This window comes from Phoxinus phoxinus (genome assembly GCF_949152265.1).
Source record: "Phoxinus phoxinus genome assembly, chromosome: 20".
NCBI lineage: Eukaryota > Metazoa > Chordata > Actinopteri > Cypriniformes > Leuciscidae > Phoxinus > Phoxinus phoxinus.
The window spans coordinates 11,296,752-11,315,301 of NC_136895.1; the positions used below are offsets into that span (position 1 = coordinate 11,296,752).

The 18,550-nt window shown below is 46.4% G+C and overlaps 1 protein-coding gene across 6 annotated transcripts in view; it reads left to right on the forward strand.

Moving 5' to 3' along the window:
* The window catches only part of LOC306987796 (adhesion G-protein coupled receptor G7-like), an 83,414-nt gene extending 65,223 nt beyond the window's left edge, over positions 1 to 18,191 (forward strand). For 4 of the 6 annotated variants that reach the window (XM_079592369.1, XM_079592366.1, XM_079592368.1 and 1 more), the window contains exons 18-21: positions 7,503 to 7,661; positions 7,759 to 7,918; positions 8,014 to 8,197; positions 8,577 to 8,803. In XM_079592369.1, the coding sequence (XP_079448495.1) occupies positions 7,503 to 7,661; positions 7,759 to 7,918; positions 8,014 to 8,169 (475 nt within the window). In that variant the 3' untranslated portion in view covers positions 8,170 to 8,197; positions 8,577 to 8,803. Of the gene's footprint in view, positions 1 to 7,502; positions 7,662 to 7,758; positions 7,919 to 8,013; positions 8,198 to 8,564; positions 8,804 to 15,662; positions 15,810 to 15,933 lie in introns of those variants that run through there. The other 2 variants (XR_013795247.1, XM_079592367.1) reach the window with 2 other exon arrangements.
* Positions 18,192 to 18,550: the final 359 nt, after the last annotated feature.

Sequence of the window (18,550 nt, forward strand, 5' to 3'; positions counted from 1 at the left end):
GCACATGCGATTTCTTCCCGGGACGGGATGTCGTCCATATCTGAGGCCGTTGGCCACTGCGCTATGTCGCCAAGCACGGAGTTATCAAAAGCAGCTGGCTGGTTCAATACCAATTGAAAATGGTCGACCCAGCGTCTGAGGATCTCAGCCTTGTCAGAAAGTAGGGTTCCGTCAATGGCACGTACAGGTGTAGAACCAGCTCTCAGGGGCCCATGGACTGCCTTAAGACTGTGGTAGAATGTCTTCATATCATGTCGGTCTGCAGCAAACTTAAGTTCCTCAGCTTTTGACTGCCACCATCTGTTCTTCATTTCACGCAGGCTGATGGAATGGTTACATCCTGATGTTAGCGTCATATGTCGAGCACTATAGATCCAATCTTATGGGGGAAGCGTCACCCCAAGCTGGAGCAAGCAAGGACACATTGCAACAAGAGTGTTGCTGTAGCAAATTTAACAATTGTATGGGAAGCTTACACCCCTAGCGGCAGAAAAATCTGATACAACAACCTTGTATAATCGCGGAACTATTGCTAAAACTAGTGTAGTTTGGTAGGTGAAGCATACACCCTACAGCAATAGCTCTGACTAGCGGCAACAAAACTGAAACTGTATAACCATAGGATTAGTATTAAAACTAGTGTAGAAGAGCATACACCCTCTAGCTCTGAGTCAGATGCAGTGCGCAGCTAAGCTATGAATACAGTGTGCTTCCTCATTCATGAACATGATTTCTGCTCCCGTCGTACTGATTCCATCGGCTGTGGAGGTGACAGAACTGCCAACTCTCACGCATTGGCCGTGAGACACACGCATTTGATTGGTTTCACACGCTCACACGCCCCACCCCCGATTTCTCACGCTGAAGTGTCAACCCGGTTGGTCAAATGCCTGAAAGATGAGTTTATCTATAGATCTACCTGTTGAGCCACTCGTGATCGACAAGTTATGCCAGACTGATGCCCGCAAATGAGTTAAAATCTCCCGGAATCTAGAGCGAGCGCGCATGCGAGATGCGTGGGGCACACACGGCAGAGAGGGAGAGTGAGCGAGAGACCTTGCGTGTGCAGAGAGCACAAATAATGACTGGGCTAAGTAACCTTAAAAGTATAACAACCATGTTTCCAATAGCAACTAACAGCTTTTAAAGCAAGCAGTTTTCAATAGCCACTAGATAGCCTTTAGAACAAGCAGTGTTTCAATAACAGTTAGTGTTTTTATTTTATTTTATTTGAAATACACAGCTTAAATACACCACCAAGTTGAATTTCAGCCTATAAAAATGCAAGCCCTTAAAAAACAATGCATTAAAATGCAATCACGGTAAACAATACACTATAGCTTTAAGAACACTGTTTTTCCAAGAACTAGATTGACCAAGCGTGTCCGATAACGCTGAAGTGAAGCTGAACGCTAAGTTTGATAAGCCCAAGCCACACGGATAGCATTAGAAGTAAAAGCATGTTGCAATAGCTTGATATCTTTTAGCAACAAGCATTAAAAAGGACTTATCTTAACTTCGTGAAGACTTTCAGAGAGGAATGGAGAGTGAACCACGTCGAGTACTGTGTCAATAATGCAGCGATGCGACTCGCTTCCAAATCAGGCAGCTTATGATCAATTCACTAACTTGAATGATCTGAGGTGAAATCCTTGTGGGGAACGAATTCCTCTCGCTAAATTCCTGATTGCACAAATCCTTGTAAGATGATGTTGTATGCCTGCCGAATTTCGCCATTTAATGAGCTCCTGAGAACCACGATAGCTGCTGATAATACTGAAGGAGCTTATATATGTATACAGTGATAGGCGTCGTATTCCTATAGGTAGACATGGATCAGCTGAGAGTCAGCTGATGCGAGCTTGCCTAAAGTGACCTGCTAGAACTGACGTTACGCTTGATTCTTGCTAAAGCTCAAACGTTCTGCGTAACACACGAGAATTAACCTCAATGGTTCTTGCAGTAACTCAAACTTCTACCAGAAAGACTCGGGAGATAAATTGATATAACAGCGTATATTTATTAACAGCCCAGCAAGCATGAATTTATAAAGTTCTCTGGCGTAAGCCCCGTCCTTAGAGAGCAATGCGAGGGTAGCGGAATCTGCATATCCTGCCTGAAGACGAAGGCAGGGGCGCAACCGACCCCCCTGGAGGTAAGGAAGGGACCATCCTGGTGGTGGTGGGGAGGATGAAGGGGAAGGTACCATCTTGGTGGTGGTGGGGAGGGTGAAGGGGAAGGGACCATCCTGGTGGTGGTGGGGAGGAGACCATCCTCTTGGTGGTGGGGAGGATGAAGGGGAAGGTACCATCTTGGTGGTGGTGGGGAGGATGAAGGGGAAGGTACCATCTTGGTGGTGGTTGGGGAGGATGGAGGTAATTGGCAGCATCAGCATCTGCGAACTCAGACGAATGTAAGTAACTGTCACGGTTCATAATCCACTGTTTCCTTCCCGTCTCGTGTAACTGTTGTGTTGTGTTGTGGGTGTGTGTGAGTGGGCGTTTCCGCTCATTCTGGCAGATCAGCGATCCAGCTGATCTCACTCATTATCACCAGCTGCAGCTCATTCACTCTCCTATAAAACCTCACTGCATTCTTCTCTCATTGTCAGATCGCTGTTTATGTCTCTCGTGTGTGATCCCGTTCCCGTTGGCGTTTCTGTTCGTGTCCCGTTCCTGTTCCTCGTTTACTTTGGATACGTCTTCACCTGGATCATCACGTCTGCACCTCACTTCACGGACATCATCGCTGACCATCCAGTCCCTGTGTTACCAGTGCTACTTTCCACGGGACTATACATCATCATTCTAAATAAATCTGAGTTTTACTTGCATATCTGCTTCCGTCTCTGTGTAAGCATGACAGAACAATCTGACCATGCTCAGGAAGCAGCAAGTAACCCGTCATCACTAGACACGTTTGTCAGCACCAGCATTCAACGTATGGACCAGCAAGAAAGAAATCTCAATGATACAGCGAGAGCAGTTCAAGCACTGGTGACACAGGTGTCCGAGCTCACCCAGCAATTTCAACTGCTGCGAGGTCCCGCTGCGCCACCCACACCGCCCGCTCCCCCCCCACCACCGGACAACGCCTCCCAGTCAGAACCCCGCCTTCCAGTACCGGAGTCCTATGCAGGTGAGCCCAGTTTTAGCAGAGCATTTTTAACTCGCTGCTCGATGCATTTTTCCCTGCAACCCAGGACTTTCTTCAGCGAATCCGCCAAGGTCGTGTTCGTCCTCACACTACTGACTGGGAGGGCAGCGCTATGGGGAACGGCGGTGTGGGAGAAACAAGATCCCTGCTGTGCCTCGTTCCAGACACTCTCCGCCGAGATGAGAAGAGTCTTCGACCGTGCCAGCACCGGGAGAGAGGCGGCCCGCATTCTAGCGGAGCTCAAGCAGGGAGAGAGATCAGTCTCTGACTATTCGATTGAGTTCCGGACTCTGGCGGTAGAGCGTCAATGGAACGAGGAGGCGCAGTGGGACATGTTCCTGCATGGGCTGGCTGACCGCATCCAGAGGGAGATCTACGCCCTGGATCTGCCCACGTCCCTCCATGAACTGATTGAACTGGCTCTTCGAGTAGACGCACGACTGTCCCGGGTCGAGCGATGGATGCTGCCCAGCCGAGGAGCGGGAGGAGTCGAGAGTCAGCGGTCCAGCGGCGGGGGTGCGGTCAGTCCCATCTACGATCCCGAGCCCATGCAGGTTGGGCGAGCTTGGCTTACTCGGGAGGAGAAGGAGAGGCGGAGGTCCCAAGGACTCTGCCTGTACTGTGGATTATCTGGACACTTTGCTTTCAACTGTCCAGTAAAAGGGCAAGCCCGGCAGTAAGTATGAGGCTACTGTCGGGTGGGATCTCCGCCGAGAAGACCTCATCAACATCTACGCTCCTCCCAGTAAGACTAAGATGGTCAGCCCACGAGCACGAATGTCAAGCACTGGTGGATTCCGGGGCCGAAGGTAACTTCATGGATTATTCATTTGCACACAAGGTTCCCCTCCGTCCACTCACCTGCAAGATTGAAGTTCACGCGCTCAATGGCCAAGATCTACCCAACATCTCACTCACCACCGGACCCATCACGCTCGTCACGTCAGGCAACCACACCGAGACCCTTTCATTTTACATTTTGGACTCCCCCCTCGCACCCATTGTTCTAGGACACCCCTGGCTCATCAACCATAACCCCAAAATAGACTGGCAACAACGAGCAGTAGTGGAGTGGAGCACTAAATGTCATGAGTCCTGTCTTGTCTCTGCTTGTTCGTCTGTTTCGGTCTCTGTGTTTCAGGAGGAGGCAGTGGATTTATCTAACGTGCCCGGAGAGTACCAGGACCTGAAGGAGGTGTTCAGTAAGTCTCGGGCTGCGTCTCTTCCTCCGCACCGTCCCTACGACTGTGCAATAGATTTACTGCCAGGTACAACTCCGCCTAAAGGCAAGTTATATGCGCTCTCTGTTCCAGAGAGGGGGGCCATGGAGAAATATATTTCTGACTCTCTAGCAACAGGGTTCATCCGTCCTTCCTCTTCTCCAGTGGGGGCGGGGTTCTTTTTTGTGGGGAAGAAGGACGGATCTCTGCGACCTTGTATTGATTACCGAGGGCTGAACAGCATCACGGTAAAGAATACTTATCCTTTGCCGTTGATGTCTTCAGCCTTCGAGAGGTTGCAGGGAGCGTCTATCTTCTCTAAATTGGACTTGCGTAATGCTTATCATTTGGTCCGCATCAGGAAGGGGGATGAGTGGAAGACTGCTTTTAACACCCCCAGGGGGCACTTTGAATACTTGGTCATGCCTTTCGGGTTGTCCAACTCCCCAGCAGTCTTCCAGGCACTCGTCAACGACGTGCTGCGAGATATGGTCGACCAGTTCATATATGTCTACCTGGATGACATATTGATTTTTTCATCATCTCTCCAGGAACACGTGCAGCACGTCCGGTGAGTGAAGCAGAGGTTGCTATAGAATGGGCTTTTTGTGAAGGCGGAGAAATGCGATTTCCATGCACAGTCTGTTCCTTTCCTAGGTTACATTGTGTCGGCTGAGGGAATACGTATGGATCCTGAGAAAGTTAAGGCTGTAGTAGAATGGCCAAGTCCAGATTCCCGTAAGGTCCTACAGCGGTTTCTGGGGTTCGCCAATTTCTACAGAGGGTTTGTTCACAATTTTAGCCAACTAGCCTCACCTCTGACCACCTTGACCTCCCCCAAGACTATGTTCAGGTGGTCAGACGCAGCTGAGGCTGCGTTTGCCAAACTCAAGAGTTTGCCAAAAAAAAGAGTATTTTTTTATTTTATTTACCCCTGATCCATCACGTCAGTTCGTGGTGGAGGTCGATGCGTCAGAGGTGGGGGTAGGTGCAGTGATATCCCAGCGTTCTCCCACAGACGACAGAATGCACCCATGCGCGTTTTTGTCCCACCGCTTGTCCCCTGCCGAACGCAACTATGACATTGGTAACAGAGAGTTGTTGGCAGTCAAGTTAGCGTTGGAGGAATGGCGCCACTGGTTAGAAGGGTCGGGGGTACCTATTATCGTCTGGACCGACCACAAGAATCTGGAATACATTAAAACCGCCAAAAGATTGAACTCCAGGCAGGCTCGGTGGGCACTTTTTTTCGGACGTTTTGATTTTACTCTCTCGTACCGCCCGGGTTCAAAGAACATCAAACCCGATTCTTTGTCGCGTATTTTTGACCGTTCCGAACGCCTGTCTACTCCCGAGTGCATTTTACCCGAGAATCTATTTGTCTCCACACTCGTATGGGAGGTCGAATCGAAGGTCAAGACGGCCTTAGAAGGGGTAACGCCCCCGGTCGGTTGCCCACCGAATCGTTTATTTGTACCGGAGGGATTAAGGTCTGACGTTATTCAGTGGGGGCATTGTTCCAACGTGGCTTGTCATCCAGGAGTTAGTCGTACCAAGTTTCTGGTTAAGCAACGATTCTGGTGGCCACTTATGGCTCACGACGTTCACAATTTTGTGTTGGCTTGCTCAGTTTGCGCCACTGGTAAGACTTCCAATCGACCCCCTGATGGGCTACTTCAACCGCTGCCGGTCCCTTCGAGACCCTGGTCCCACATTTTGCTAGACTTTTTCACCAATCTTTCCTAGTCTGGAGTCCGAAGTCGCGGTCCCCTCCGCTCACGCCTTCGTCCAGAGGTGTCATCACACTTGGACTAGAGCCCGCGAGACTCTACTCCAAGTGGGAGCGCGCACCAAGGCCAAAGCCGATCGCCACCGGTCTAGGCCTCCCGTATACGTCGCTGGTCAAAAAGTGTGGCTTTCTACCAGGAACATTCCTCTCCGCTCCGTCTCTAATAAACTTGCTCCAAAATTTATCGGCCCGTTCACTGTCACCAAGATCATTAGTCCGGTGGCAGTCCGCCTCAACCTCCCTCCAGTGTACAGGAGAATTCATCCCGTGTTTCATGTATCCAAAATCAAGCCTGTGTTTTATTCTCGAATTAATCCGCCAGCTCCGGTTCCCCCGCCGCCGCGACTCGTAGAAGGGGAACCATCATATTCGGTAAATCGTATTCTGGACACAAGGCGGAGGGGACGCGGAGTCCAGTACTTGGTGGACTGGGAAGGTTACGGTCCGGAGGAGAGAAGTTGGGTACCTGCCAGAGACATCCTGGATCACTCCCTTATTGATGATTACAATCAACAGGTAAGGGAGTCTAGGGACGCCAGGAGGCGTTTATGTCTCTCGTGTGTGATCCCGTTCCCGTTGGCGTTTCTGTTCGTGTCCCGTTCCTGTTCCTCGTTCACTTTGGATGCGTCTTCACCTGGATCATCACGTCTGCACCTCACTTCACGGACATCATCGCTGACCATCCAGTCCCTGTGTTACCAGTGCTACTTACCACGGGACTATACATCATCATTCTAAATAAATCTGAGTTTTACTTGCATATCTGCTTCCGTCTCTGTGTAAGCATGACAAGTACCAATCTTTTATACTGTGAGTGTTAGCACATGATTGGTTAGAATGAAGTATGTCGTGGCGCGCTGATTGAGTCTTCCTGGCAGAACTTACACTGAAGCTTTCATTTCCATATACCATAACTGATGCGTGTTTTGATTAATGTTTAAGTGAATCTAAAGCTTAAATTCAATATGTTCATCTTATAAAGCGATCTAGTCATTTCTGGAAAATTTGACTAAACCTCTAAAATAATTTGTTTATTGATCCTTTGCAGGAAATTATATGTGGATTATTTTCATGATCTCTTTATGAACTTTTTGAAGCGTAAAGTGGTAGTTGCGTAACTGTCAAGGGAGGGACAGAAAGCTCACAGATTTAAGTAAAATATCATCATTTGTGTTTCGAAGATGAACTAAAGTCTTCTGGGTTTGGAATGATATGAGGTTGAGTACATGACAGAATTTTCATTTTTGGGTGAACCAATTTTTTTTACTTTATTTGTGTGTTTTTACATTGTTCTCTCTGGATTTTAGTAGTTCAGTTGTCACTCTTCTTTGATGCAGTTGCTGGCTGGCTTCACTGGACAACAAACAGAAGTTCAATATGGGGAAACCCATGTTTTGGGGATTCTTGCTCCCATTAATGCTCATGCTGCTCTCAAACACGGGAATACTGCTGTACTTCTCTCACAACATCTGCAGGACCAACCCTAACTTAAACAGGTAACATACCATACTTTGGGACCAGAAAAAACACTAATTTATCCACCAAAAGGCCTTTCTGAGAAGATATTTAACCAATAACACTGTTGCTGTTCAGTTCACGGACAACTCCTCTAAAGAAGAAGATTTTGAGTAGTTTCTCTCTGGCACTGATGCTCGGCTTGTCCTGGGTTACCGGCTACATTTTAATCATCACCCACGAAAAAAATCTCAAACTTATTCTGAGTGTGGTTTTCTGTCTCTTAAACACAACACAGGTGTGTTAATGCACATTGCACAAAAATGCACAAAATCTTATAATGGATTATAAATGAAATCAGTAATGATTCTGTTTTTCTTTCCATTTCCAAAGGGTGTTCAAATATTAATTTTATTCACTCTGAGGCCGTTATTAAACTCAAACCCAGCATTTCTGGACAGTCTGCGTTTGCCAAACATAGGCTTTCACAGGAAGACTTTCCTTTATGGAAAAAAAAGATACCAGAGAGCAAAGCTACAAATCCACTGATTCTGAATTGACCTGATGACCATCAAAGGTAATAACCAAAGGATGATTATGTTGAGACTTCTTTTAATTCATTTCATACAAGGAGGAATATCAGCTTAAGTCAGATATTTTGTCTTGGTGTTCGTACTAGCAATTTTATGTGTATGTGTGAATTTTGTGTATTTGTGTTTATACACAATCTTTTTCTGAATTTAATGTGTACATGTGATATATTCAATGTGTATTTATATTTACAACATTTTATTGTATGTACATGTCATTAGAAGCTTTTTGGGCTTTGTTCACACTGTACACAAAACAGATTTGGTTTTAAATTTCAATCTTTAGGAGTTACTGTTGAAACATTTTTCAGGATTTCATTGGCTTTATTTGCTGTTCAGACTAAAGAAACACAGTTTTTTTTTCAGATCTGTCTGAACAAAGCTTGATGACTAAGGTTTGGAGTTACAAGTTTATTGTCAGCTGCCAATTCTTTTTTTTTTTTTTTTTTGCTACGTTTGATTTATGTGCTCTAATGTAAAATAATATAAATGTACTGTAAACACACCAATCTTCACACCAAGTTTGGCTCATTGCTTCTTTTTTTTTTACTAATTACTGTTGATATATATTAAACATTGATGAAATGACATAGACTGTTGGGTCTGAATTAATTTTTTCACGATCTTAATGAGATCATATGTTTGATGAGAGTTTAGGAATTTCTTTACTTTAATAACCATAACAATTTTAGTTGAGATCATATTAGCGTCAGATCTGACGCCAAGTCAGGAGAGTGTTTCCACCAGGGGGAGCCATTTACAAGAACATACTTTTGTGATGCCTAGAAGCTACATAAACTGTGGTTGATCCTAGTTTGCATTGTTTAAGCACATACAGTGGCTATTTATTATTTATATAAGTTTTTGTTCCTCTTTCATTCAAATCATATCTGACGCAGATCAATTTTGCATTGAGACAAGACAAGCTAAGCAAATGGGAAGTTGCTGTCATGCAATTTATCAGAAAATAACATCTTCAACATTTGAAATACTATATTTTCTAATTTTAACTGATTATGTGAAGTGATGAGACGTGATGTGATGTAAAGTGATGTGAAAAACAATATCTGGATATGATAGTGATAGTAGGAGGGATCCTGAACTTGGAGATCAGGAGTGAGAAAAATGTTTTTAATAGATTTGTTCCAGGATCATCGCTATCACCAGCCCATCAGAACTATGGCTTTTGAAAAGTTTTAATGTGTGACTTGAATCAACAATGCTCATAAATGGTTGTTGAGTCTAGAAACAAGATAGAGGAAGTAGAAGTAGAGGCTTTGACCCGAAGTTAAGGTGCAGTGAAATGATTTGTTGTTCTGTGAATTTTCACTGGCAAATTCCAGTCATTTCAACAAGAATCCACACGATCAGCAATTTCATGTTTGGGCAAAAATGTCACTATGGGACCAAGTTTGGGTCAACCTCCTTTATAGCACCCATGACATCTTCTGTGCCACCCTCATACTGTATGTCTACACCTCTCCATCCCACTGTGAAGTCGGGAGAACTATATATGCCTCACCTACCCTCCTCATTATCCACCCTCACCTCTTCTACACCCTCTGCCCCTCCTTGAACTGCCACCTTAACGTGGTGGAGGGGTTTGAGTACCCGAATGACCCTAGGAGCTATGTTGTCCGGGGCTATATGCCCCTGGTAGGGTCTCCCAAGGCAAACAGGTCCTAGGCGACGGGTCAGACTAAGAGTGGTTCAAAATCCCCTTTATGAAGAAAAATAAACCAAGGACCGTGACGTCGCCCGGTATGGCGCAGCCGGGGCCCCACCCTGGAGCCAGGCCCGGGGTTGGGGCTCGTATGCGAGCGCCTGGTGGCCGGGCCTCCCCCCACGGGGTCCGGCCGGGCTCAGCCCGAAGGAGCGACGTGGGGCCGCCTTCCCGTGGGCTCACCACCTGCAGGAGGGGCCGTAAGGGGCCGGTGCATAGAGGATCGGGCGGCAGTCGAAGGCGGGGGCCTCGACAACCCGATCCCTGGACACGGAAACTAGCTCTAGGGACGTGGAATGTCACCTCGCTGGCGGGGAAGGAGCCTGAGATTGTGCGTGAGGTTGAGAGGTTCCAACTAGAGATAGTTGGAATCACCTCTACGCACGGCTTAGGCTCTGGAACCACACTCCTTGAGAGAGGATGGACTCTTCACCACTCTGGAGTTGCCCATGGTGAGAGGCGGCGGGCTGGTGTGGGTTTGCTCATAGCCCCCCAACTCAGCCGCCATGTGTTGGAGTTTACCCCGGTGAACGAGAGGGTCGTTTCCCTGCGCCTACGGGTTGGGGATAGGTCTCTCACTGTCGTGTGTGCCTACGGGCCAAACGGCAGTGCAGAGTACCCGGCCTTCTTGGAGTCTCTGGGAGGGGTGCTGGAAAGTGCTCCGACTGGAGACTCCGTCGTTCTACTGGGGGACTTCAACGCTCACGTGGGCAACGACAGTGTTACCTGGAGGGGCATGATTGGGATGAACGGCCCCCCTGATCTGAACCCGAGCGGTGTTCAGTTATTGGACTTCTGTGCTAGTTACAGTTTGTCCATAACGAACACCATGTTCAAGCATAAGGGTGTCCATCAGTACACGTGGCACCAGGACACCCTAGGCCGTAGGTCGATGATCGACTTTGTGGTCGTTTCATCTGACCTGCGGCCGTATGTCTTGGACACTCGGGTAAAGAGAGGGGCGGAGCTGTCAACTGATCACCACCTGGTGGTGAGTTGGATCCGATGGCGGAAGAGGAAGCTGGACAGACTCGGCAGACCCGAGCGTACTGTAAGGGTCTGCTGGGAACGTTTGGCCGAGTCTCCTGTCAGAGAGATCTTCAACTCCCACCTCCGGCGGAGCTTCGACCGGATCCCGAGGGAGGCTGGAGATATTGAGTCCGAGTGGACCATGTTCTCCACCTCCATTGTCGAAGCGGCCGCTCGGAGCTGTGGCCGTAAGGTCTCCGGTGCCTGTCGAGGCGGCAATCCCCGAACACGGTGGTGGACACCGGAAGTAAAGGATGCCGTCAAGCTGAAGAAGGAGTCCTATCGGGCCTGGTTGGCTTGTGGGACTCCTGAAGCAGCTGACGGGTACCGGCAGGCCAAGCGAACTGCAGCCCGGGTGGTTGTGGAGGCAAAAACTCGGGCCTGGGAGGAGTTCGGTGAGGCCATGGAAAAGGACTATCGGTTGGCCTCGAAGAGATTCTGGCAAACCGTCCGGCGACTCAGGAGAGGGAAGCAGTGCCCTACCAACGCTGTTTACAGTGGAGGTGGGCAGCTGTTGACCTCAACTGGGGATGTTGTCGGACGGTGGAAGGAATACTTCGAGGATCTCCTCAATCCCGCCGTCACGTCTTCCATGGAGGAAGCAGAGGCTGAGGTCTCAGAGGTGGACTCGTCCATCACCCAAGCTGAAGTCACCGGGGTAGTCAAAAAACTCCTTGGTGGCAAGGCACCGGGGGTGGATGAGATCCGCCCTGAGTACCTCAAGTCTCTGGATGTTGCGGGGCTGTCTTGGCTGACACGCCTCTGCAGCATCGCGTGGCAGTCGGGGACAGTGCCTCTGGGATGGCAGACCGGGGTGGTGGTCCCTCTTTTTAAGAAGGGGGACCGGAGGGTGTGTTCCAACTATAGGGGGATCACACTTCTCAGCCTCCCTGGGAAAGTCTATGCCAGGGTACTGGAGAGGAGAATACGGCCGATAGTAGAACCTCGGATTCAGGAGGAACAGTGCGGTTTTCGTCCGGGCCGTGGAACACTGGACCAGCTCTATACCCTCTACAGGGTGCTGGAGGGTTCATGGGAGTTTGCCCAACCAATCCACATGTGCTTTGTGGATTTGGAGAAGGCATTCGACTGTGTCCCTCGTGGCGGCCTGTGGAGGGTGCTCCGGGAGTATGGGGTCCGGGGTCCTTTGCTAAGGGCTGTCCGGTCCCTGTACGACCGAAGCAGGAGCTTGGTTCGCATTGCCGGCAGTAAGTCAGACTTCTTCCCGGTGCATGTTGGACTCCGGCAGGGCTGCCCTTTGTCGCCGGTTCTGTTCATAATTTTTATGGACAGAATTTCTAGGCGCAGCCAGGGGCCGGAGGGTGTCTGGTTTGGGAACAACACGATTTCGTCTCTGCTCTTTGCGGATGATGTTTTCGTGTTGGCCCCATCAGACCAGGACCTTCAGCATGCACTGGGACGGTTTGCAGCCGAGTGTGAAGCGGCTGGGATGAGAATCAGCACCTCCAAATCCGAGGCCATGGTCCTCAGTCGGAAAAAGGTGGCTTGCCTACTTCAGGTTGGTGGAGAGTTCCTGCCTCAAGTGGAGGAGTTCAAGTATCTTGGGGTCTTGTTCACGAGTGAGGGAAGGATGGAACGGGAGATTGACAGACGGATCGGTGCAGCTTCCACAGTAATGCGGACGATGTACCGGTCTGTCGTGGTGAAGAAAGAGCTGAGCCGCAAGGCGAAGCTCTCGATTTACCGGTCAATCTACGTTCCTACTCTCACCTATGGTCATGAGCTTTGGGTCATGACCGAAAGGACAAGATCCCGGATACAGGCGGCCGAAATGAGCTTTCTCCGCAGGGTGGCTGGGCGATCCCTTAGAGATAGGGTGAGGAGCTCGGTCACTCGGGAGGAGCTCAGAGTAGAGCCGCTGCTCCTCCACATCGAGAGGGGTCAGCTGAGGTGGCTCGGGCATCTGTTCCGGATGCCTCCTGGACGCCTCCCCGGGAAGGTGTTCCGGGCACGTCCCACCGGGAGGAGACCCCGGGGAAGACCTAGGACACGCTGGAGAGACTATGTCTCTCGGCTGGCCTGGGAACGCCTCGGTGTCCCCCCGGAAGAGCTAGAGGAAGTGGCTAGGGAAAGGGAAGTCTGGGCATCTCTGCTTAGACTGCTGCCCCCGCGACCCGGCCCCGGATAAGCGGAAGAAGATGGATGGATGGATGGACCTCTTCTACAAGCCTCTGTATAACTAAGGATCAGAGAAGAAGAGAACTACAGAGAGTCAAGGTGAAAAAAAGGCTGTGTTTGAAAAGGTGTTCTGCAGCATAGGGGCTCCACAGGGGACAGTGCTCTCTCCTATCCTGTTTACCCTGTAAACATCACACTTCAATTATAACACTAGAAGTTGTCATATGACACAGCTATTGTTGGACGGGTAACGGATGGGAATAACCTGGAGTAAGTGGAGTAAGAAAGTGACCATGGACTTTGTTGATTGGAATGAATTTAATCACCTTCACATCAATGCTACCGAGACAAAAGAATTGGTGATTGACTTCCGTAGAAAGGCCTCATATGCTGTACCGGTAAACATCCAGGGGTTGGACATTGAGAGGGTGAATGTGTACAAGTATTTGGGTGTTGTTCATATTGTTGTGGAAAATATGCAATTGTCCTGTTACAAGTATGCCTTTTTGTCTGTAGAACACTTCTGTATTGTAATCAACCACACTTGAAACTTGTTTATTAAGAAAGTGGTTTATGAAGTAATACTCCACAAGAGTCATTGTAACTTGTTTATTAAGAAAATGGTTAATAAAGAAATTACTGCAATTGACCGTTCGCAAAGACCCGCCCCCCTTAGTTACTGTCGCTATGTACGACAACCTACGCCGCTCTCACACACACCATGTTCTCACGCAGTGGAAAATACATCGCGGAGCAGAGAGGAGACTGACAGCGTGCAGACAGACAGGACAGACCAGGTTACTTTTGATATTAAACATAGAAGGAGGACGAAGAGGCCAAATGCTTTATAGACAGGTCCGAAAGGAATGTCCAGAACTTATGACAGTTCAAGACTTCGGATTGGATTAACACTAATGAATTATGAGGGGATTTCCAAAGATGACGACATCAAGAATTCAGATGGTCTATAAAAGGTTGAAAGGAGAAGATAAAGGCAGACGCTGATTCTTAGGAATGGCCTCTCTGGTTTCAGATGCCATGCCATTGAAGCATCTGACAGACAATGCTTGTAAACGATTTACTTTTGATGTTGTTTTGTCTTTTTATTTATTTATATATTAGTACTTTATATGTAAATTAGCTAACCTGTAAATAATAAAACTCTATTTAATTGAAACTAAGAAAGCTTGCCTGCCAAAAGTCTTTGATTTCTACAAAAGTGAGCTGAACAGACCACAGAGAAGTCTTCTGACCTATGGATTGTGAGTATGAAAATTCAAATGCTTATGATTTAGGACCGATTTGACGTACTTTATAGCCTGGGAAAACCCAGACCACTTCCGGCAAATTTAGATTTGCTCTGCAAGTGGGTCTGGGAAAGAGCCCATTGAAACCCATTTCCAATCCGTCGAAATCGTGGCACCAATCAGAAACGTTGGGGCGGGCTTTACACGATGACGACCGAGCAGCGACGGTGACGCAGATTTTGTACATTACAAAGATGGATGCCGCCGTGGAACATCACTCGTTCGAATCAGCTATCGCGTCTGTTTCAAGCGATTTAAAATTGTCATTTACAAAAACGGCAAAAGTCGTCAGAAGCCATTGCTACATCTTCCTGAAAAACACAAACAGAGAATTGCTGAGAGTCTCAGATGTTTCTCCGTCGCTCTGCATACGTCATGTCCTTCATCGCTCTGATTGGTTTTAGATCTATCCAATTGCGCCCAGAGCCATTTGAGTGACGTCCGTTGGTGACGCCCCTGTGGAAATGAATTGTCTATGGAGCTTTGCCAGACCCTAACTCAGTTACAACTGAGAGTGGTCTGGGTTTTCCCAGGCTACGTACTTTACCTAACCTGAGAAAAATCAAAATAAGTTTAAATGTGTCTAGAAAAATGCACCATAAAATAATATAAACAATACATTGGACTGGTCAGACTGAGGGCTAGTTGGGGGGGCAATTGCCATACTTTAAACATGTCGTTAGCAAATGTTCAGCAACAATCACAGACATATAGGCTTATTCATATTGGCACGTGTAATGCAGCATATTGAACTAATCTTAATCAAACCACGTGGAGATAGTAGATGTGACTGTAGAGATGTACTGAAGTAAGTTTGTGTAGACATACAATTTATTTATTTATTTAACTAATATTTGTATTATTAGTAAAGGTGTACTCATGGTAAATAATAAAAAATTTTGGTTTCTTCATGAGGTGTGTAACCAAGCTTTCCTTTGAATAGGGACAGCAGAATGAAGAGAAAAAGCGATATCACCAACTTCTTTCTAAAGAAGCAAAAGTCAGGTGCAGATCAGGGCCAAACAGATCCCAGTCCCAGTGTCAGTTGTAGTGAACCATATGTACTGTAGGTGGTGGACAGGGAAGTCAAGAAGAGAAAGATGATGACACACAAGAACCCAGTGTATCACCAGCAGGTCAGAGCAGTGAGCAGAGGCAGTAAATTGTGTCTTAAATTCAGATTGTGTGATGATTTTTGTGCAAAGTATTATGGTATAATATCCAATGATAATTTTATAATTAATTCAATTTCAGAAGAAGACCAGAGTGAGACGGTTATTTCTACCAGTGATGAGGAAGACGGCGAGCCAGTCCTAATAGAAAAAGAAGAACAATGCACTGAACTCCCCACAACCAGCTCAGGCATCACATGTGCACCAAAAGGACCAAGTGGTACTGTAGGTACATTAGCCATGTACAAAAACATTAACAGTATAATAGCCATGATCTAGACTATTGTTCACTTCTTGATCTAGTATAATAAAAAGTGTCTGTGGTATTTATTTCATTTCATTTTTACTTAAAGACATCTCAAGATCGAAGGATGAAGAACCTGTTCAGCCATGTCTCGCCAGGTTTCCACAAACCCCATTTGGAAAATTTACAAGGTCATTCAACAGCTTTTGGTATAAGGACAATCCATGGCTAGAGTACTCTGTAAGTCAAAATGCAGGTTACTGCTTTGCCTGCCGCCACTTTTGCCTCCCAGGTTCCACGAAATCTTCCTTTACATCTGAATTTGGGTTTTCCAACTGGAAAAGGGCATTATTTGAAGATTCTGGTTTTAAATGTCACTCAAGATGCAAATGCAATGTATGCTTGGGCAGAATACAAAAGAAGCAGGGAAAGTGAGAAATCAATATTTGATGCCTTAAATGAGAATAGAAAACAGCAAGTTGAGAAAAATAAAAATGACATCAAGACAATTGCCGAGGTCTTACTCTTAACTGCTACTCAAAACATTGCACAGAGAGCCACAGGGAGGGTGGTGAGTGAGAATGAAGGCAATTTCTTAGCCATTTTGAATCTTGTTGCAAAGCATGACCCCTTTATTGATGAAAGACTTGCTGCACAGGGCAATGCTAAGTACACTAGCCACTAATCCAAAATGAGATGCTTCAGTTAGCAGAAAGCTTGGATGCAGAAGGTCTAACCAAAATGATAGTTGGATGTTTGGAGAGGCATGGGCTTGACTACAGAAACAACCTTGTTGGCCAAAGCTATGACGGTGCATCAGTAATAAGCGGGAAACATTCTGGTGTGTCTGCACGGATTAAAAGCAATGCCAGGTTTGCATTTTATGTGCATTGTAGTGCTCATTGTCTGAACCTTGTTCTTGTTGATGCGGTGAAGTCAGTGCCCGAAGCTGAGGAGTTTTTTTGCTCTTCTGCAGAGTATTTATAGTTTTGTGTCTGGCTCTGCTGTCCATATGAAGTGGCTTGATGTTCAAAAAGAAATGTACCCACATGCAAAGCCTAGGGAACTTTAGCGACTTTCAGATGTTAGGTTGCCGGTACATGGCATGTTGGACTATGAGAGACAGGCTTCCAGCAGTTTTGAGGCTCTTGCAAGACATTTCACTTGAGAAGAATAGTGGAGATAGGAAAATATACGTTTTTTGTAAAGTGTTTGGAGATGTGAAAATCCTGTCTGACATGCTCCAATCCATAAGTTTTGATCTGGTTAGAGCAATAGATCTAGTTGGCTCCCTTACAGACATTAAAAAGCTACAGAAGTGACTGTACATTTGGTGAATTATGGAAGGAGATTGAAGAACTTGTGCACCACTGCAACATTAGCACAGAAGCACAAAACAAGAGACGACCAAAGACCAATTTGAAATTTCTGAATTCACTTGTAATGAGCACTGTTGGACAGAGGCACTCTTGAGTTTGCAAACAATGAAGAGTTCAATAAAAGTATTTTCTATCAGGTACTTGACTGTCTTACAGCAGAAATAGATAGGCGTTTTTTCCGAAAAGAACTGTGAGATAATGGAAGGAGTGCAGTCTCTTGACCCCAAAAGCCCATCATTCTTAAAAGAGGAACCCCTGCTTGCTTTGGGGAAAACATTCGAGTTAGATTTAGAAGACCTTAAGCATGAGCTTCATCAAACGAGACGCCTTCTTTTAAGAAGGGAGAAAAGTGGAGAGAGACCAGCTTCTCTACTTGAGTTTGTGTGGTTTTTGGAACCTTACAAAGAGGTTTTCCATTAACTTTTTAGGCTTAGTAAAATTTCGGTTGTGATTCCAGTTAGCACTGCATCCTGCGAAAGAAGTTTCTCTGCCCTTAAATTAATAAAAACCCACCTCAGGACAACAATGGCAGATGATAGATTAAGTCACCTGGGCATACTCAGTGTTGAGTCAAGGAGGGCATATTCCATTAATATGGAGGACTTTGTAAAACATTTAGCTTCATCTCACCAGAACCGCAGAATTATGCTGTTGTTTGTTTTTGTGAACTTGGTGGTGCCATACCACTGGGTAGATGCAGGTCATACCTGGTACAACTATTTAAGTTTATCATTAGAGTCAGTGTTAAAGGGCTCTATGTTTTTTTGTATTGTTGTTCTATTACTATTCTTGTAGTACATATTTGAATGTGTACAACTGCCTTGTCCTGCCTTGTTTTGACAGGTCCAAGTTTACCTCAGTTTTTGTTTACTACTGGACTTGATTAGTCCAAGGAGCACTTTGAATACTTGTTGTTCTATTTTTGCTGTATACTTAATACATATATAATTGTGTACATTTTGGAAAATAAACAACTTTAATTTTGTGGAAAATAATTTATTTTTAGTGTGATTGAAAACTTTGTATATTGACCCCCCAAAATAATACCTTGCCACCCCTTTGCCACCCCTGTTTTAAAAGTCCAGCAATGTTGTGGGGTTTCTTGCTCCCTCTAGCGGTCATGTAGTGTTTTAACACAGCTCTGCTTGTTTACTTCTCTCAAACCACCTGCTTTGCAAATCCCAACCTGAAGAGGTACGTAACTGACCCGTAAACGAGTGACGGGCACTATTTAAAATTGTAAATTTCTCTGAATTTACAAATTCTTGGAAACATTTAGGATAATGTAAGTACAAAATTTAAAGAAATATATGACACTGTGCAAGTGTTTTTTTTTGTGGATATTTT